Below are 22,439 nucleotides of genomic sequence, written 5' to 3' on the forward strand. Positions count from 1 at the left end.
TAACAAGCTTCTAAGGGAATGCAAATCAAAGCCATTTTTTTATCCCTTAGCCCCTCAAAAATAAGTCTCCCATACCATGCATATCATTTCTCTACTGCTGTAAATAGGACTGTACATACCATGCCTCTCCTTCTTTTTTTCCCCCACAATTTGTTTTCTCCAAATTATCTCAATATTTTTTTCCATATGAACTGTCAGTGATAAATTCCTTCATCAAGACCATTGCGGGCTGTTGGCAGCCTTCTTATTTAGGAGTGTTTTGTAATAAATCATAATTAAGTGTCTGAGATTATATGCCAAAAAAGCCTAACCCAAGTTTTCACGCAAGAACTCGTATGTCCAGAACAAACACCCCTTTTGTTTATTTATTTAAACAAACAAACAAAAAACCCCTCAGGTCAGAGATGACTGATTTTTAAATCACCAATTTAAATTGGCAAGCGAGAACACAGACTTAAATAATTGATTCTGTTCTTGTTTAGTATTTGTACTTTTTAGTTACTTTCCTTTTTAAAAAAAAAAAAAATTGTCGTTGGTATTGCCATTAAAACATGTTGGTTTGCAACCAAATACTATGTAGCCTTTACACTGAGGATATGTCTGTATTGTATTCACAGGCTGTGATTGCAGCTCAGGTAGACGTACCATAGTTAGCCTGGGCCCAAGAGCAGTGAAGCCATGGCAGTGCAGGATAACCCTGTGAGTAATTACCCAGAATTCTTGGTGGGCTTGTAGTGCATGCTGAAGCAGCTTCATTGCTCCGGAACCTAAGCTATCTTTTTAATCTAGCTAGTTTAGTTTACCGGCATTTGCTCCATTTTAGACTGAAAATAATAGATGCTTACTTAATGAAGAACATGATATTTTGACAGTCTGTTTTTGAAGTTTTTCTGTTGAAGAATTGCCACGTTTAGGTCTGTTATTAAGTGACCAGAGAGACTGAAGTGTTCTCCTACTGGTTTTTGAATGTTATAATTCCTGATGTCAGATTTGTGTCCATTTATTCTTTTGCTTAGAGACTGTCCGGTTTGGCCAATGTACATGGCAGAGGGACATTGCTGGCACATGATGGCATATATCACCATGGTACCCATAGGAGAACATTTCAGTCTCTCTGGTCACTCAATAACAGACCTGAAAGTGGCAATTCTTCAATAAAAAAACTTCAAAAAAGAGATTCCAATGTGAAACTGCAGAACTGGAATTAATTTGCAAACTAGACACCATCAGATTAGGCCTGAATAAAGACTGGGAGTGGTCGGGTGATTACAAAACCTAAACCTAATTTCCTCCTACTGTTACTCTCACCTTCTTGTAAACTGTTTGAAATGGGCAACTCATTACTACTACAAAAGTTATTTTTCCTCCCTTGATATTCTACTGTTAATTGAATTGTCTCGTTAGACTGACCTCACACTTGGTAAGGCAACTCCCATCTTTTCATGTATTTATACCTGCTCCTGTATTTTTCACTTCATGCATCTGATGAAGTGGGTTCCAGCCCACGAAAGCTTATGCCCAAATAAGGAGCCACAAGGATTCCTCGTTGTTTTTTCTGCTAAGGATACCTTTTTATTACTGTGGAGTTTGTGTGTTTTGTAGGTTTCTCTTTTCCTGATAGTTGGTTTATATTGCAGGGAATTATTACTGTGGACTTCAGAGCTACATGCTAACTGCAATTTAGGTAATATCACACCTATGCAGCAACTCCCATGGGGCTTGCAGATTAAGTGACTACTGCAATATATTTAAAACCTCACTTGGGTTTTAAAGATATTAATTCTTAGTTGTGTATGTGTATTAGAAGTAGTTACCGCATATGCCCTGCAATAGCATCTTGAAAATAAATGCTTTTTCTCTGCATACTTCATGCAATGCTCATCTGTTCCTTTATTATCTGTTTCTTTTCATCTTGCTAAAACCAGAAAGATTCAGAATTCCTTGTCAGCAGTTACGGTTTTCTGATTACGTAATCTACCTGTGCTGTGACTGAATTATTAATCTGAGCCTTCTGCTTGCTGTTTTTAATACTTTTATTTCTACATAGTGTGGAACAGGGAAATTTGTGAGTTTGGAAGGCATTCTATCTTCTAATCCTGACTGACTTGCTGCATAGTCTTTGGGAAATACCTTAATCTTTTTGCCTCAGTTTCCCCTTTTGTAAACACGGATAATACTAACTCTCCCACTTCAGACCAGCTTTAAGGATTTATTAGTGTTTTAACAGTGCTTTGAATGAATAAATTGCGCTAAGTATTATATAGAGTCATGATGTATTTGTCACTTTGCATAATTTTACTTGTTCTGTACAATCCAGAAAAACTTTCAGTCTAAATGAAGACCGGGACTACAGGAAAACCTTCTGTTAGCAATTACTATTAACTCTTTAGTATCTAGGAGTTAATCTTGCACTCAACCACTTGCAAAAACTAGAATTTACCTTCTTGTTTTTCTTCTGTAAGGACATTGGTAAGGAAAGGAAAAGTATTCTTTTGTTTTTCTTTTTGTTTTCATTTTGTTCATCTTTTTTTTCCATATACTTAACAAATCAACACTCTCTTTAAAATGAGCATACAAACTGTTTCATCTAACACACATTGAAAAACAGTGTCTTATGTTGTAAATGTTTGCTACCAATGCATCACAATAGAATGCCATGACACCATAAGACAAGTTCCAGGCTATAGACAGAATTGTTTAAGATGCAATTGAAAAGATATTATAGTGCCTAAACGTTTCCTTATCTAGGTTTTTATATGGATTTTCCTTTTTATTCAAACATTTCCAAGGATTTGAAACGTTCGTTACCCGTTGGGCTTGGTCTCTCAGAAACCCAAATAACATCTCATGGCTTTGACAGCACCAAAGAGGGAGTCATTGAAGCAGGGCCATTTCAAGGTAAAAACTATACTTACATGATTTTTACATTTCAACAATTTACCTGATTTAGGCATATTTTTAAAGGCATAGCCTCTTAAGACCCTCTTCAAACTCTAGCTGCTTTACACTTTAGCAATTATTCTGATGTGCTGTGTATACCTTAGGTGTGAAATGTGTGTTCTCCTCAGTTGCTGGGTTGCTAAAATGAGAAATTGATATCTGCTTGTCAGGGGGTTTTAATGAAAACTCATAGCAGATTAGCCTATTTAACTAGCGTGCAGTTAATTTTAATAGCTCCTTTCCTATAATCATGCTGGATTTCTTAATTAAAAGATTCTTGGTGTTATAAAAATATGTATGCTATTTGGTGGATACCGGTAATATTAAGAAGGGAAAATTGAGATTATAGTAAAAACTCTATACATAATTAGAGCTATATAACCAAATGATTGATAGAGGTATTGTTCAAGTTGTAAACATAGCTCAAACCAGTCCCACTATCAGTTACCACTCCACTTCGCTTTTCTAAAGCAAATAGAATTACAGTGAAATCCTCTTTTCGCAGCTCTTGAGTAGGTTGTTCTAATGAGACTAAATTGTTTCCTCTTTATTGTGATGTATATGTTGTAAAGGTTCTTAGACACCAAGCATAAGAATCAGTCCTAAAAATACTACAAAAATTTCATCGTATTGAGGATGGATCCACCATTTTACTTGCTCATCATAGAGCTGCAGGTTTCTTTAATTTGAATGGATTTATTTAAAAACTAACCTTGAGAAATGCAAAATTATTAAACAATCCAATAATAGCACTTTCTCAATCTTCTGTCTGAAAATAATAAAGGAAACAGGACATAAATGAAATCTTAAACTATTATATATAGTTTTACTTTATCTCAAGCAAGATTATGAATTTAGAAAATCTGACTGAATATTGAGTGAGCAGCTGTGAGACGGAGTCTTTATAGTAAAAGGTATAACTTATATATATCCTTGCTTTTATAAATAGAACCTTAAAAATGAAGCAAAAAAGTACAACTTGTTGCATATGTCTTGGTGGCTCATGAGTGTTTGATGAAATCTTCAGTACAGCTAACGAAAAGCTGCATAAATCATAAACACTGCTTGCCATCCCTTTTTCATTTCATTCTGTCTATAAGGCAGTAATACACTAGTTTAACAAAGCAGGTACAACAGAACTACTACCAAAATAAAGTGCACAGGACATGGTTCAAGCTATGCTAATAATTCTGAAATGTCAAAAATGCTTTACAATGTAGGCAACAAAATTATTAATTTTCATTTGTTGTAGAAACTGGGAACTTCATGCTTTCTCTGTGTGAAACATAGATTGTCATCATTAACTAACCTGAATTTAAAAACAATATTCCAGTCTTTCTCCAAAACAGTTACTTCAGATTATTTCTAATTATGTTTTTCCCAAATGAATGGGAGATGATGGAGATAGGCTTTGAATAACCCGATAGACAAAAAGATAAAATATGATTGACGCTGAATTTTACGAACTTCGATTTTTTGCTCAGTAGAATGCATAAAAAAAAACACATGGGGGATGGGGGGGAAGCAAAATTAGAAGGGGTAGGATGGGGGAAGTGTATTGTGAACAATGAAGCTTAAGCGAAGTTGGATACTCTTCATAGAATATCACGGTTGGAAGGAACTTCAGGAGGTCATCTAATCCAACCTCCTGCTCAAAGCAGGGCCAATACCCAACTAAATCATCCCAGGCAGGGCTTTGTCAAGCCTGACCTTGAAAACCTCTAAGGAAGGAGATTCAACCACCTTCCTAGGTAACCCATTCCAGTGCTTCACTACCCTCCTAGTGAAAAAGTTTTTCCTAACATCCAACCTAAACCTCCCCCACTGCAACTTGAGACCATTACTCCTTGTTCTGTCATCTGGTACCACTGAGAACAGTCTAGATCCATCCTCTTTGGAACCCCCTTTCAGGTAGCTGAAAGCAGCTATCAAATCCCCCCTCATTCTTCTCTTCTGCAGACTAAACAATCCCAGTTCCCTCAGCCTCTCCTCATAACTCATGTGTTCCAGACCCCTAATCATTTTTGTTGCCCTTCGCTGGACTCTTTCCAATTTTTCCACATCCTTCTTGTAGCGTGGGGCCCAAAACTGGACACAGTACTCCAGATGAGGCCTCACCAATGTCGAATAGAGGGGAATGATCATGTCCCTTGATCTGCTGGCAATGTTCCTACTTGTACAGCCCAAAATGCTGTTAGCCTTCTTGGCAACAAGGGTACACTGTTGACTCATATCCAGCTTCTCGTTCACTGTAACCCCTAGGTCCTTTTCTGCAGAACTGCTGCCTAGCTGTTTGGTCCCTAGTCTGTAGTAGTGCATGGGATTCTTCCGTCCTAAGTGCAGGACTCTGCACTTGTCCTGGTTGAACCTCATCAGATTTCTTTTGGCCTAATCCTCTAATTTGTCTAGGTCCCTCTGTATCCTCTCCCTGCCCTCCAGCATATCTACCACTCCTTCCAGTTTAGTGTCATCTGCAAACTTGCAGAGGGTGCAGTCTACGCCATCCTCCAGATCATTAATGAAGATATTGAACAAAACTGGCCCCAGGACCGACCCTTGGGGCACTCGGCTTGATACCGGCTGCCAACTAGACATGGAGCCATTGATCACTACCCATTGAGCCCGACGATCTAGCCAGCTTTCTATCCACCTTACAGTCCATTCATCCAGCCCATACTTCTTTAACTTGCTGGCAAGGATACTGTGGGAGACTGTATCAAAAGCTTTTCTAAAGTCATGGAATAACATGTCCGCTGCTTTCCCCTCATCCACAGAGCCAGTTATCTCATCATAGAAGGCAATTAGGTTAGTCAGGCATGACTTGCCCTTGGTGAATGCATGCTGACTGTTCCTGATCACTTTCCTCTAAGTGCTTCAGAATTGATTCCTTGAGGACCTGCTCCATGATTTTTCCAGGAACTGAGGTGAGGTTGACTGGCCTGTAGTTCCCCGGATCCTCCTTCCCTTGTTTTAAAGATGGGCTCTACATTAGCCTTTTTCCAGTCTTCCGGGACCTCCCCCGATTGCCATGAGTTTTCAAAGATAGTGGCCAATGACTCTGCAATCACATCTGCCATCTGCAGTGCATCCGGCCCCATGGACTTGTGCTCGTCCAGCTTTTCTAAATAGTCCTGAACCACTTCTTTCTCCACAGAGAGCTGGTCACCACCTCCCCATGCTGTGCCACCCAGTGCAGCAGTCTGGGAGCTGACCTTGCTCATGAAGACAGAGGCAAAAAAAGCATTGTGTACATTAGCTTTTTCCACATCCTCTGTCACTAGGTTACCTCCCTCATTCAGTAAGGGGCCCATGTTTTCTTGGCTTCTGGCACAAGAAAGTTTAAAGAATGAAAAGTTGTTTGTAGCTTGCTTACCATTTCGTGATTAGACACTGCTCCTGTATTAGGATCCTTGTGGACAGACCTTTGTGCCTGCGTGAATCCAGTTGCAGAATTGGGGACATTAGTACCTGAGGTATTGCTGCTCTTATAGAACATATCATCATACTATGACAAGATAGGGCAAGTTAAATAAATGTCTTTCAGCCTTAACTTTGTTTGTGTGTGCAGATTAATGATGTTGCTAAAAATGTTATGCTTTGCTCTTACAGTTGGAATAATGAGATGAGACATTCTCCATGCTACAGGGACATATATAACAAACATATGCTGAGTCTTGCTTCAGTTATTTAAAGAGCTCTTTTGGGAAGTTACTGAATTAATAAAGTATAACTTTTGTGGAAGTTATTAAAGTGTACATAATGTCTACAGGCACATTGACCCATTAGATCTTTATGCAGCCTTGAAAAAATGTTATGAAAATTAACATGCTCAGGCGCAAAATTGACTTGCAATACAATTGCAATACCATGATGATTGTTTGCGGGCGGGGAGGTTATTACTGATTTTAGTCACCCATCAGAAAAAGGATTTTGTCCTGGGCAAATGGGGTGAAATTTTCATGGTTGCGTCCGTACAATTAAATTGACTATTTTACTATATGCTTTCCTTGATGTGGAAGAGTATAAAGCCATGAGCTGTATGATTTGTTAAAATATGTGTAATAGCTTTGCGAGCACAGCACTCTTACTGTTAACACAACAATGCCTGTAACTCAATATTTTTAATATAATTAATGTTTTTAGTAGGCCTTTTTCTTCGAGACAGAGAACCGCACAGGCTAACGTTTTAACAACCTAATGACTCAATCCTGATCTCAGATATCAGGCATTCTTGCTGCATATTATAGACAGATAGCTACTGCACTTCATTAAAATCTGTTCCTGCACCTGCTTATCTGAAATTGGAATTGAGTCCAAGTATCAACCCTCAAGGTTAGGAGTATTACATGGTAATGGTAGAGTGACTTTTACTTAGATAAGAAAAATCAGAGTTCAGCTGAAGAGCAGCCATATTGAACAGTATGAAAGTCATTTTATGTGTTTTCTTTCCTGCCTCCTGTATCTGGCATTTTGTATTTTGGTTGATTACTTCCAGTCATACTGCCAATTTCTTTTAAAGAAAACACGCGATTAAGTCAGGAGTAACTTTGAGGATTTCATATTAACAGCTACTCCTTTCTAATATATCACTACCAGAAATTCCAAGAACTATTCCATACACTATTCTAGTTTTGTGTTGATGTTACACGTATATCTCCCAACACTAAAAGTTACCTCTGTACATAAAAGTACATATTTTCTGAGGAAAGAAGATGATGGGTTTTCATGGTTAAATGTGTCCCCTTTTCAGGTTCCTCAGCATCATCCATATCATCCGTTATATCTCCTAGCAATGCAGCAGCTAGCAGACTGGCTGGACAAGGGAGTGATTTAATTATTCCCACAGGTATTCACAACACTGACTGGATAATACCTTTGTTAGTTCCACTAACACCTTTGTTACACTAACTCCTACTGTCTGTAATAATTTTACTTTTTTTATAAACTAGGTGGATAAGTAATTCCTGCTTTTTGGTGGTTCTGTCACTTCTGGGCTTCTACAGTTTGCAAAGTAACCTATGCTTTTCATTCTGAACAACTTTTCCTGCTCCAAAGCATTAAGTATAATCTGTACAGCTCTTTACTTTTTATCAACAATAAATAAAAACAAGTACTCTAGGTCTAATTGTTAGAGCTAAAGCAGTCAACTTTTTTCTCTCTGCCAGTCAAAACAGTGACACATATTCTAATACTCCAAGTATGAGATTGGAGTTCATAACACCCAAACTGGGCTTTGTCCCGACTGACTCTGTGGCTTTGGTCAAGTTACTTAACCTCTTTGTGTCTGTTTCCTCCTCTTTAAAATGGGGAGAATACTTAACTACCTCAGAGGGGTGCTGTGAGGATTAATTACTTGTATAAAAATTATGTTTTTAAGGTGTAAATCACATGTTGGTGCTCAGTGCTATAAAGGAATGTCTGGAGATATATGCAGAAGTATACTGTTTTTACAAACCCTTGTTAACCCTAACCTTGCCAGGTTATTTGTAATATACAGAGTGTTCTGCATTATACGAGAATGGCAGGTGCAGGGATAGTCTTTCTCTCTTTTTCTCTCTCCAGTTTAAATGGGCCTTCTGAATAATTGCACCTTCATATGCCAATCGGTCTTCTGCTAATAATTCAGTTTTTCAGCTTGGAATGCTACTGGAAAGCCTAATGACTAAACTTTCTCCTTACATAACTTGCTTTTTTTCTACCTAAAGAGGGACGGGGGGCCACTGTCAAGTATCCTTTTTGAAATAGCTTAGGTTTTTAACTCTCATGTGTATAATACTTCCTTAGGAACTTGAAGAAAAACATTTCCATACTGACTCTGTCTTGCATTTGATGACAGGCATTTTATTTTGCTGTTCTCTTTAGAAGTGAAGTCAGCAAGGCTCTGTATATGCTACTAAGTACACTAACATAGCATGAGGAGCCACGTGGAGTGTATGTAACTCTGGGAATTCATCCATGTACTAGCAAACTACCTTGCTCTTCATTAATTTTTTTTTTCATTTGTACAATACTAAAGAGCCCTTGGCATAACTTGGGTGGTCAGTGCATATGTGGCAATGTAGGGTGCTGCCAACAAAATGGCAGCAACATTTTTTACCATTTGATATTGGGAGTCAGCTTTTCAATTCAAAATCAAAAGGTGCAATTTGAATAACATTCCATACTGACTGGTACCTGCAAAAAGTGGGGACTGATTATGGTGTACTGATGGTGACCCTTTATTCTGTTTTATTTGGTTTCTTTATTGCTGATTTTGAATGAGGACTAATGAGTTCCACTGTCTTCGTGAATGAGGACCGAATAAAACTATGAAGTATGCTCACCTCTTTACATGTACAGGAGAGTTATGATTCTCCTGTTAGCCTCAACATGTTTAGTTAAAATTAACAGCAGCACGATCTAGAAAAATGTGAATTCTATTGTTTTGTTGACAAATATTGTTTTGACAATTCTGTACATCTTAAGTTGGCTGTACTTGGTGGCAGCAATTTGATTGTACTTCGTATACTTCTGTAACTTACTAACAATGACTTCTTGTGTGTACAAGATTTTTAGGTTGGCTAATTCCGACAGAATGTTAGACTGTTAGAGGTTGCCTAAATGCTGTTTTAAAAACACTTTAAATAACTAAATATCTGAATTACTTGTTGAGGGTAGTAAAAATTCTATACAGAAACACCCATGTAACTTCATCATACTTCCTTACTCAATTTAGTGTTTGCCTAAATTATTCACTTACACAAATATTCTGGATTGATTTTAAAATCAATATAGATATACTTCCCTTTATTGTATGCACTTGTAGGCCTGATTGTTTTCAAACAGCAGTTTTGTGCTAGTCTTTCATGTCCATTTACCTAGCACAGCTCACGTAAAATCTAGTTAGATTCATAATTTTCTTTTCCATGCACAAGTGCTGTTTTATGACTCTTTGGATTTGCAGTTATATGCTTGACTTTTTTAAAAAAAACATGGGCCCTAAAGATTTTCTGTGTCTTACTTGTTCAGGTGGTATAAGAATGCAGCAGAAAAGTGGGCCAGTTGTTCTAGCAGATGAAGTAAAGAATCCAGCAATGGAAAAATTGGAGCTTGTGAGAAAATGGAGCCTAAACACTTACAAGGTTTGCAAGTTTACACATGTATTGCTGTTTCCAGTCTATTGCTAATGTAAATTAAAATTTCTAAACGTATCATATTGCAGCATACAATGTGTTAAAGGATGCAGCATTTTATAGATAGCTAAAAATCTGTCCTTGTTCTGGAGAAACATCTATTATGAACTGATGTAGGTATGACTTGGTAAACTAGGCCTCTTACTGATTTGTTGTTTTCCCTCAAATTTTTTTAATCTAGGTTAGAATTCCAGAATCTTCTGTCAGAACCTACATATGTGCAAGATTATGTATAGATCTCTTAATTTTTTATGATTGCAATGATAGCTTTTAAACCTTATTTACATGACAAAATAGGGAGTAGATTATATTTTTCCCACAAACAAACTTACTTGAGCTAAAACAAGTTTAGTGAACTTCAGAACAAATGTGTGAATCCTAAATTTTATGATTTCTCATTGGGTAGCATTAGCTGTAATAAAAATGTGAAATACTGTTGTTTTTATCACAAATTATCTAAACATTCTCTTAATTCATTGTCATTCGTTTTCTGACCTTTCATCCGTGCTGGATTTTTTTAAGTTTTTGGATTTGAGGTTACATCCTGGTATCAAGGTGACTTCTTTGAGATTTTTTGCTCTGATTTTTTTTTTCATATTTCCATGGCATTTCTTTGTGTTCAAGTGCACCCAATAACCTGAATTTGATGGAATAGTGCAGAAACAACTGCATAAGTAATAAAATGGTGATGATAAAGCTTATTTTGGTAGTGACAACTGACAACTGCAAACTGCTCCCCCATCCTTCCATTTTTCAGGTCCTTGTTATAAGGATATACTTGTGCACTTGTGGCAGTAAACATACCACTGCCAAGAGTTCTAAATTTAGCCCAATTCAGAGCAGAGCTCCTTACTCTCCCTGAAACTTGGCTGATAGAGAGCTGGAGAGAAGGAACTGGGATTATATGTGTATGGGTCCATGTCAGGCTCTTCACCACTCCTGCGGCCTGTGGAGAGGAGGATGCTTTGGAGTGGAGAATCCCCACAAATCTAAGAACTCAAAGATACCAAGACACCACCCTCCCATCATTTGACTACCAGGGTCTCTAGTTGAACTGGACAGGAAACTGTTTTCCTGTCCTGCAAAACTTCTTGAGATTTCAACAATTTCCCCATTTTGCACTGGGATGAAACTAAAATCCTTTGACGTCTTTCACAAAAAAGAACCCCCAAAACCTGATTATAACCACTGGGCTCTCCAGTCTCTCAGGATGTGGGTGATGCAAGTTCAAATCCATGCTCTGAATCTGTCTTAACAAGGACTTGAACCTCAATGTCTGACGTCTCTGCTGAGTGCCCTTCATACCAGGCTATTGGCTATTTTGGGGTGGTGGGTGTGCTCTTGTTTCAACCAGAAATTCCATCCTGGACCGCAGAAACCTTCCCGATGAAAGTTTTGACAAAACTGGTAAGTTCCTACAAATTTTTTTGGCTTCAGCTGATGGGGAATTTTGATGAAATGGTTTCTGCCATCAAAAAATGCCAATCAGTTCTAATCATTTGTGCTCTTAGATCTGTGTACTGACTTCATCTTTGATAGGAGTGAGAACAAATGAGGAAATTTTTCAGTAGCAAATGTGATGCTGCTAATTATAACTAGTTCAAAAGATTTGTTCAGGACAGAGGCCTGCATCATTTTTTTTTTTTTTTCTTGCTCAGTTCCATTTGTTAAGGAACTTCTGATTTCATTTAATCTAAATTGCAAAGGTCTGTCCAGCTGCTATTTCTTTCTACCGTGTTTCCTTTGAGAGGGAACTAATATTTTGCCTCCCCTTGTGAAGAAGTCCTTGGAAGCTCTCTCTACCCTCCAGTCAGATAGCCTCCTGACCCTTGGGATCTGAATTGGTACTCCATAAACTTTTATAGAAGGTTCTTTGATCTTGCTTTCTGTTCCACCTCTTACTAAAAGACTCCTTCCTGCTGGCCATCATCTTGGCCCAAAGTTGCAGACTGACTCCTCGTTCACTTAAATCAGCCTGCTAAAAAGAAAAGGTGGCTGAGGCACATGCAAAACCTTGGCAAAATTTCAAATATTCAATTGAAACATTATTTCTCTGCCAAACTCTTTCCAAAGCCACATAGCCAACTCAGAGAGGTCAGGCTGCATGTTTAACTTCCAAAAACAGAGAACAAAGCAAAACAAAAACCCATATTCGTTACTGCTCAGTGTGACAGCACTAAACTTTTTGGAACATGGAGTAGGATGCGTTTTTGCCTTAAAATCCAAAGGTTAAACATTATTGCCTAAAGCTGCCGGATGACTTAGTTTGTGAATCCAAGTCATGTATGATGTCTCTGAAGTACCTATGCTAGAACATTTTTGGGCTTTTTCCACCAAAAGAATGGGATAATTCAGGGCATACTTGGATAGCATGTCCTCATTTGAAATCTGTCTAGCATCTATAGTGGTTGGTGGTTACATTTATGAACCCCTGTATTTCTGTTCTGCACCAGTAATAATTTATTAATTTGGGAGGACAGTGCTTTGCTGTGTATGGTTAGTGTGTTTCCTTGGTCCACCTCAGGGAGGTCACTGCTGGCTAATTTCCTGCACTGTGGGTCTTTGAGGGCATGTATGTGAAGGAGAAAAGGTCACTTACCTTGTGTAACTGCTGATCTGTGATCGTATGGAATCTGCATAGCCACACCAAAATCTGCAGCCCCTAGTTGGATGCCCACATACTTTCAGGCTTCTGGTGATGGAGAAATAGGTGACAGTTATTGCGGGGGGCAGGGTGCTATTTATACCCTCGGCCCAAGGCAGGCATGCTTTCAACTAACACTGCACAGAATTGTTCTGTGGCTGCCTGTCTAGGTATGTAATTCCCACAATGTAGCTCTGAACACATTTGTAAAACAGGAGTTACATCATCTAATAACCACCTTCAGTGTCAAATGAATTAGCAAACCCTTACTGTTACACACCTTGATGGAATTTATATCCTCTAACAGAGATCTAATAGATTTCAGGCTCTGACCTCTTCTTTCTCCAGGCTACTCTACCTAGTTACCATTTAGAAATAATTCTTGCTTTGAAATGAATTATTGTGTAATCTGAATATAAGTTCTTAAATCAGTCTTCTCAAATCGGACTACTACAATCCGTGAGCCTTTCTCCCACTTTCCATCAGGATTCAGCCCGAAATTGCGTAGCCTGTAGGCCATCTCTATCTAATGATACTTCCTTCAGAATTTTTCCATTTACCACTGTTGAGCTCTTCTAGCTTTACCGTCCCTTGGGACTTCAGTGTCCATGTTGATTATTCTTATTACTGTTGTACTTAAAGTACTGCACAGGATCTTTTCAGGGAGGATAAAGCAAAGCACCACATTTATTGGTAATACATGTATCAATCAACACTGCATCATATGCGTATGAGATAGATATATTATATATATATTAATTACACTCATGCACTCACATACATACACACACAAGCACACTCCGTCTTGTTGTGGTTACGAACTAGTTGCTCCCCTTAACTTCACTGGCCAGGTGAGTTACATGGGGGAGGGGTGGAACCAGGCTTCTGTCGATCCGGATCAATGCTCCGATGTTAAGACGAGACCCAGGGTCCTCTGCAAGACAACTCACATTTTATAGCAGCTTCCCTCTCATGCAAATCTGTACCAGATACAAAATCTGTGTCTGTGTCAGCTGGTCCTTTGTGGCGCTTCCTTCTGGGTGTTGTCTTAATGTTGCCACATTTATTTTCAAAGAGGGTGTTTTCAAAAGAAGGTGCTCACTTCTAACTCCCAAGGCCGTCAATATGTCTGATCTTCTTTTATGAGCCCACTTGACAAGTTTTATTGTTCTTGGGTCTGGTTTCCATCCCCGCTCCAACTGTTGCAGCTGCCTGGAGGTGCTTGCCTTCTACTCCTTATTCACTCACACCTCATTCATTCAACCGGGCAATTGATTTAAAGGGGGGGGGGGTGTCTTTTTCTACTCCTAGCGAAAAGACATTTTTCTTCTACCTTAGGGGCTATAACATTATACCGCGGCTCAATACAAAGTTTCTATATAAGGGTTTGATACAAAGTTCCTGTATCCAAGGACTTGATACAAAGTTCTATGAAAATAGAGGTTATATGAAGAGGCATAATACAAAGTCATCATGAAAATGATACACAACTATGTGAAGATGCTTAATGCAGAGATTTATCTAGATTACCACTCATAGAAATAATATGCACACAACTTGTCACTCATAGAATATCAGGGTTGGAAGGGACCCTCAGGAGGTCATCTAGTCCAACCTCTTGCTCAAAGCAGGACCAATCCCCAATTTTTACACCAGATCCCTAAATGGCCCCCTCAAGGATTGAACTCTCAACCCTGGGTTTAACAGGCCAATGCTCAAACCACTGAGCTACTTCGCCTTTAGCTTACTTTCCGTTCCCAGGCATTCTTGATGGTGTCTGCCAATTCTCCTGACTACTGTAGGGGTCATACCCTGAACACTGCAACTCCATTCATTCTGATACTGGGAGATTCTCCACCTGGCCAAAGCTCCACTTGGGTGTGGGACAGGGGAGGAGCAGCTCGAAATTATGCCGGTAGAAGATTGGGTTTAGCAGAGCCGACACCCACCCAAGCAGTGAAAAGTGGATTTACCCAGGGCTAGATTCTCTTGTCTGTTACCTGGAAGACCCTGTATTAGTAATAGAAACTAAAGTAAACTCTAACAAGGACTAAAGTAACCAGTTCAGGCTGTGTCCTTAAACTTGGATTTGCTGTCCAGCCCTGGACTGGTGAGAAGTCTGAAACTGGATAGGTCAGTTCTGAAAAACACATTCTAGAAACAAGTAGGGCAGTTTTGAATTGAACCTTGACATGAGTGGAGTGTAGATGGAGTATTAGTGATTGTGGTGATGTGGTTCTGTTTGTACATGTGAGAAGATATGGGGAGGAAGCATTCTGCACATGCAGGAATCTGAAGAGCTGGGGGAGGCCTTAAAGAAGGGAGTTGCATATGTGAGGGTCAGAAGATGAATTAACGTATACAGTTGCAGCAAAGATTGAGTTGATGCAGTGGTATTTGCAGGCACGGTGGCATAGGTGATGAAAGGAAGATTTGTGGACACGGGAGATGTGGAGGAAAAGGAGAATACAGCTTTGAGAAGAGTATCAAGATAAAACAGTCAAGATAAATAGGATGGGGAGGGCATTGATGATATAATGATGCAGGAGATGGACTTGAGCTTAATTTAAAATTTGAGAAACCATTTGGGAGTCAGCTAGTCTGAAATGGGAACAGTGTTGTCCACACCTGCAAGAGGATATTGCTTTTAAGGTTTATTTCTTAAACTCAGCATCTAGGTAGCAGACTGGCAGTCTGCATCAGTTCAGTGGTCCAATTTTCTTTGATGTTAGCAGCAAGCATTGACTTTTGGAATAGGCTGGCTCTAGTTTTGAAATTCATATGATAAAGGGGCGTAGTCACAGCAGCATCCCCCTTTTTATCGATAGAACTTCATGCAAGTGTGAACATACTGGCCAAATTTCATTTTGGGTAACTATATTCTGTTTTACCCATATGCCTTTAACTTTTTCTTAGGAAAGTGTTCTGTTTTTTATTTAAACAAAGCTTAAAACTAGTGATTTTTAAATCCCCTTTTATTTAAGTCTATTCCATCCTCCCTTCTACCTTTCTATACCTGGAGAAGAAATAAATTCTCAGTTCTTAGGTCTGGTTTATATGCAGTTTTTGTACTGATATAACTATTTTGATTAGGACTGAAATTTTAATTGTAGAGGTATACCAGGCAAGGTGGATAAAAATCAATTATTTTTAAAATCAGATTTTTTTTTAAATTGGGTTTATTTTTTAGAAATATTTATTTAAAATTAAAATTTGAAATTGACTACTTATGTTAAGACATAAACTTATGATGATTAAAATTTAAAATATAAAAAATAAGCAGTAAGTATTTGTCAAGTTTTAAATAATCATACCACTAAACTGATGGAAGTCACTAGCTAAGCATCTGGAGCCAGAGTTTAAGTGTTAAACCAGCTTCTGACAACAGTAGCTTCTTCTGCATGTGCAGAAAGAATATTTTATTCAACTAGTTCAGTTCAGTGGCTAGTTCATTCAAAGTTAAGAAACGAACTGGGAGTTGAAAAAGCAGGAAAGCTTGTTTTCTTCCAATCTGTGTATAAGAAGAAATCTGCTTAGTTCTAAAATCTTGAAGCATGGGGTGACTAAGCAAATTAGTTCATTTCATTAGCTAAAGTTAATACACCCTTTGTTGGTTTAAATCTGTTAGTTTTAAATGCAGAATGTTTCAATAATGTTTTTCTTATCCAGCACATTTAAGATAGCATGTAATGTTTTATTAAATGAAACTATTCTGTGCATTTTAATTGCATTTAAATTTCCATCTACGTACAGCTTGACACAAATCACAAGTAAAAAAAAAATTAATCTAGTAATTAACAAATGCAGCATTCACCATTTTCTAACCATGTAAAATTAAGAATGTGAATAATCAAAGTTAAGCTATATAATTGCTTAAATAAATGTGTTTAACAGTGTATCATCCTGGTTAGCAAAAACACGCTCCAAATTGTGTAAAAAGCTATATTTAGTTGCAATTCAACATGTTTTAATGAGAAGCAACTTTTCTTTAGGAAAATAACTAAAAAGTACAAATGCAAAACAGGATTAAAATTGATTATTTAAATAAAGGTTTCCTGTTTGCTGATTTGAATCAGTATTAAAGCTGGTGATTTAAATCACTTCGATTTAAGTCAGTCTATCCTGATATCCGTACAATTTTGAGTGTGGATGTATAAAAGTATGTCTGGTATAAAAGTACTTATTCCCCTTCCTGTATGGATGTAGACAAGACCTTAGGGAGGATCTACAGATAAGAGATCAAGAGAAGATTCACTCTTTTCTATCAGTCAGTGCCGTCAACTCTGTCCTTTGAACAGATTGGTCAAGAATCAAGAATTCCCCAACATGTTAAGCTATGTCTATACATACAGTGCTGCACCTGTACCAATATAGCTGTGCAGCTGCAGCTCGTCTGGTGAAGACACTCTGTGCCGATGGGAGAGAGCTTCTCCCACCAACATAGCGTTATGCACATGAACACATATGTTGGTATAACTTTTATGTAGCTCAGGGAGCTGGTTTTTTCACACCCCTGAGTGCCATAAGTTATTCCAACTTAGGCTGTAGTGTAGATATAGCATTAGTTATCACAATGTCCTCTTTACATGGGAGACTTGTATCAAGTCCAAATGCTGGTACCCAGAGAAACAGTGGCACGAACAGGGAGGAGGCAATTTACATAGTCAGCTTTTTCATGTCAGGGTATCCTTTCACAAACTGATAGTGCCGTGGTAGCACAGTAGAGCATAATTTTGCATGTGTAGACAATTTCAAAACAGGCTATGTTACAGAATCTTGCCCTGGCCTCAGAAGATATAACATGTGTGATTCTGCCTGTGTGGACTTGATTTAAATCACTAGTCAGGAAGACTCGATTTAATCATGGATTTCTACATAAAAGTGCATTTTTGTTGGTTGTTATAACCTTAATACATATTCTTCACAACTCAGAGATAGATGTAGGTTTCATTTTTAGAAGGTACACACTATACATTTTAAAAGTGATTTCTTTTGAAAACTTTTCAGATTAGTTTTTCAGCTATATCAGAAAATGAATGATTGTTTGGTTATTTCATTTACCAAAGGTAATTGAAGCAGATATTTATGAAGTCTTTGGGAGGTGAACTATCTCTAATTCAAAAGGATAATCTTTTAATATTTAGAGGATTTTCTTGCCATGTTGTATTAGGAAGAGAACATCACCAGACAGATATTTAAATTTTTATTTAACTAAAACAACGTTATGTCTTCTGGATTTTTTTCTTCAACAGTGAACCTATAATATTTTAACAAAACAAGCACATGCATTCTTTAATTTAAACATTCAAGTTTTTTAAAATCAGGTTTGTTTTTGTTAAAATTGTTTTTAACTAAAATGGTTACATGAAATATTTTTTTTAAAAACAAAAAATTTAAATAGACTGTCAGCCAGGTCAACATGAGAAACTTAAAATATTGGCTTCTGCACCTTCATTTTCCTGTTTGTTCATAATCTGGAAAAGAAAAACAAGCTTTCCTGCTTTTTCAGGTCCCAAACGATTTCTCAATTTGGAATGAATTAGTCCAAAGGAAGAAAATATTCTTTCTACACCAGCAGAAGAAACTACTGCTGTTTAAAAGTGAGATTATCACTTCAACGATCTCTGAATCCAAGTGCATAAGTGACTTCCACCAGTTCACTGGTGTAACTTTCTTTAAAACATCATCAGCAAACATAGATTTCTTGGTTCACCCTTAGCTCTGAAGTTTATTATAGTTGGCATTATGGAGGGATGATTGCTAGATGTCCATGTCATAGCCAACTCCTCTTCTTCAGCAGTTAAAGTTTGACCCTGGTACCAAGTATTGAGAATATTGGCAAGAAAATGAGCTGTCCCATTTGTTAACTAGTGCTTGTCCCATTCGTTTTTTTAATGCTTGTAATTTAACTCTGTCATTGCATATTTCTCTTTTTAAGATCTCACTCAGTTCCTTCCAAATTTCAACAGCATCAGCAGTAAAACAGCTATTTCCCTGCATTTTGTTCAAGGTTACAGAAATAGGCTTCAAGGTACTCAGCATGTGTTCAACATTTCTCTTAAGCCCAGTGTTGAGAACTTTGGCTGTGACAGTGCCATCTTTTTTTTCACAATTTTGTTCACAAACTGTCATCAGATAAGGCCAGTCCTTGATCTAGTGCTCAGAACAGTCCACTGCTGAGTTCCACCGCATGTCTAGGGGAGTTAGCTTGGTTCCTCCCACTTTTTTCAGAGTAACTGCTTCAAAGTGGTGGTTACGGAAGTATTTTTCAATTTCAACAACATTAGCCTTTATTTCTGGAACAGTGAAGTCTTTGGCTAGGAGGTGCATCAAATGAGCACTGCAACTGTATGTTATTAGCTTGAGACTGTCTTCTAAATAATTTCTTCCCATCTTGGATACATTTGCAGCATTGTCTGTGACCAAGTTGTATACTAGACATTTGATTTTTTTTTTTCACAATGTGCTGCTACTTGTATTCTGCTGAGTGTGCATTTCCTGATGTATCAATTGTTTCTGTAAGGAAGACATTCCCTTCTTCTGTTGTCACAGAAGCATACACAACAGGATCATTGTGGCTATTGCTCCGCCCATCAAGACTCAGGTTAGCAATTTCACCCTCTTGACCTTTTGCACACTGTTCAGTTTCTCTTTCATACACTTTATCCAGCAATTTGCCTGCGGCATCTGCTCTGTTCTGTATCCTGGTCTTAATGACTGAACCATGTTAATGAAGTGTGGGTTCTCAATCGTACGGAAAGGAGAGTCTGCTGCATAAACAAGCCAGGCAATTTTTTCATCAATTACCTCTTTTTGTAATCTGCTGGTTCTTTCACAAACACCTGTGGTTGTTTCTGGATGATGGAGATTTTTTCCCCCCTTTTTGCTACAGGGGATATACTGTGGCTATGTGACATACATGATGTGACTGAAACATTATCATTGGCAGATAACTCTGAAACTATAGAAAATGATGGTGATCTTGAAGGTGGATAGTTTTCAGAATCCTGTATGTTGAGGATGGATTCTCCTAAACAAAATAAGTCAATGCAGTTATTTAATTATTATTACCACTGCTCATTTAGTATTACTCATTGCATTCCCTGACACTCAGTACTACTTTTAAAGGTGAAATTGTAAAAGGAAGATCTGCCTATTTCAGCTATTTATTTTTTATCACAACTGCATCTAAAATGATAGTACCATAGAGTAACAACTATATTTTTTGCTCAAACATGAGAATTCAAGAATAGTCCAGGAGGAAGACAGGCAGTCCTTAAGAAAGACGTGTGAAAGAAAAAAGTTTACCAACCTGAAGATCCTACATGTTCAGACATGTTCCCTTCATCATCTTCAACGCAACTTCCTCCTGAGAAGGAACACTTCTTATGATGTTTCATTTGGGCAACCAGGCCTTGCATTTCTTTGTTGCACTGTTTGCATTTTGCATGCATGCCTGTCTTTTTTTTTTTTTTTTTTTTAATTCCTTTTCTCACCTATTTGTGAATGTTGATTCTTAGGTTTGTTTTTTCCCCTACACTGTGTTTCTGAAGCTGAATGCTTCAAAGTCCTCTTCGATTTAAAATAAAAATCATTTTGTCATGTCTTGACATGTCTCCTTACCTCTTGCTCCCAAACATTTTGTCATCCCTTGCTCAGGTTTCCTCTTACTTGTCCCTTCTTTGTAAGTTTGCATATCACCATCTCTAGAAAATAGCCAGAAGTTATGCTTACCTATACTATGCTTCTAATGCAACACTTACTCATACTCTAATCACTTTCTATCTCAATTCCTTTTAGGGACTTTTTGTGGTAACGCCATACTCCTCAACGTGCACTGTTTCTCTGTGCTTTCTCAGAAATGGTACTGTTTTGCCTTCATTCTCTTACCTTTGTATCTCTGATTCCAGCTGAAAGTTACGTGCCTGGTTGGTCATTTTTTAATAACATGCTGTGGACTGACTCCACCTTTACCCCACTGGTCTTGTCTTGTACTTGCCAGCTCTCCCACTATCTTGCTGTAGTTTTACATTCTTGGGTGTCCTCTACATTGTCAATTCAATTTTAAAATGTTTTATTGGCACAACAAAGGTATTCCAAAATATACAAAAAAGGGAACTCCTGAGTATATCCGTCTTTGAGAGAGAGTCTGAGATTGGGGGACACTGTCAAAACACTGATCTTGAAGTATAGAATGGATCAAGCCACGTTTCCAAATCCTGCTATAGCCCTGCAAAGTCCAGTACTGTAACACGTTTTGGAAACAGGGTTTGGTTTCATTTACACTGTAAGACTAAACTGTTGTAATCAGGTCCCACCCTCCCAACACTGCAGTTGTGACCTTTATCATCTCAGTTCCATCAGGACTCTCTTCACGCAAGGTCATTCTTCCACTTGTGTAACTGCATTCTATCTCAACCTCTGTCCGCTTCTCTTTTGGGCCACAGATTCCCTTCCTCTTTAAAGCTTGTAGTTTTACACATAAGTATCTTATATTTCTAAATGCTGAATATGCTGCTCACTACACCAATGAATTGCAAGTCAATTTAGGAGTTTACTCCTGTGGCAGGGTATAGTAAACTTTACTTTTTAAATCGTAAAGTTTAAGATAATCAACACACTCTTTTGTATGATCAGACAAACACAAATTCAGTCTTAAGACTGGTTTCAGAGTAACAGCCGTGTTAGTCTGTATTCGCAAAAAGAAAAGGAGGACTTGTGGCACCTTAGAGACTAACCAAGATAGTCTTAAGACTATCTTCCTATACATTCCTCAGCAAAAGTTTCCAGTTTCTTAAAAATGCCTCCACAGTATGGGAAGAAGCAATTGTGTTTCCTGAAATAGTAAGATTCTAAACTTGAAATATAGAAACTTACATTTGCAGATGCTCTGTATCCATTAGGCCTAACTTTGGAATTAGGTGGGTAATGCCTGTGGTATTGGATGGTTGGGTAGATGAAGATGGAATGAATATTATAATAGTTATTTAGAATCAGTAACATTCTGGTTTATGCGGTCTTTAATTAATAAATGACTTGAATGTATTGAACTAAATAATAATCGCTTTTACTTAACGAGATTCACCAAATCTAAAAAATGAAGATCTGAAATCTCTCATTTGAGAATTGTAATTAGTTCTGCTCTTGATTTGTTAATACAAATATTTAAGTTAGTAGGAGTTGAGACTTGTCCAACAAATGTTCTTGCTGAGTCCTGAAAAACTTCTAAAGAGCTCGACATTTTTCTTCAGTTTGTTGCGCAAACTTAAATTGGGAGTGGTGATTATGAAAGAATTGCTTATAATTATGTACTCCTTGAAGCCAAGAAGTGGTGTGTGCTGTACTCTCTTGAATATAGAAATTTTTTTTGCTTTTATAATAATTTTAAACTATTTGTTATGAATTTGCAGTGTACTCGTCAGATCATCTCTGAAAAGCTGGGCCGAGGCTCAAGAACGGTAGACCTAGAACTGGAAGCCCAAATAGACATACTAAGAGATAACAAAAAAAAGTATGAAAATATCTTAAGACTGGCACAGACTTTGTCCACGCAACTCTACCAGATGGTGAATACTCAAAGGCAACTTGGAGATGCATTTGCAGACCTGAGTTTGAAATCATTGGAACTCCATGTAAGACTTTAATAGTATTAGAAAATAAAATATACATTTCAGGATGAACTT

At 37.8% G+C, this 22,439-nt stretch overlaps 1 protein-coding gene across 10 annotated transcripts in view; it reads left to right on the forward strand.

The window, feature by feature from the left end:
* ARFIP1 (ARF interacting protein 1) overlaps positions 1 to 22,439 on the forward strand; it is an 89,405-nt gene that overhangs the window by 44,209 nt on the left and 22,757 nt on the right. For 8 of the 10 annotated variants that reach the window (XM_073341364.2, XM_073341369.2, XM_073341370.2 and 5 more), the window contains 4 exons: positions 2,790 to 2,898; positions 7,691 to 7,786; positions 9,949 to 10,061; positions 22,167 to 22,388. In XM_073341364.2, the coding sequence (XP_073197465.2) occupies positions 2,790 to 2,898; positions 7,691 to 7,786; positions 9,949 to 10,061; positions 22,167 to 22,388 (540 nt within the window). The remainder of the gene's footprint in view (positions 1 to 2,789; positions 2,899 to 7,690; positions 7,787 to 9,948; positions 10,062 to 22,166; positions 22,389 to 22,439) is intronic. The other 2 variants (XM_073341373.2, XM_073341374.2) reach the window with 2 other exon arrangements.

The sequence above is a fragment of the Lepidochelys kempii genome, chromosome 4 (genome assembly GCF_965140285.1).
Source record: "Lepidochelys kempii isolate rLepKem1 chromosome 4, rLepKem1.hap1, whole genome shotgun sequence".
NCBI lineage: Eukaryota > Metazoa > Chordata > Testudines > Cheloniidae > Lepidochelys > Lepidochelys kempii.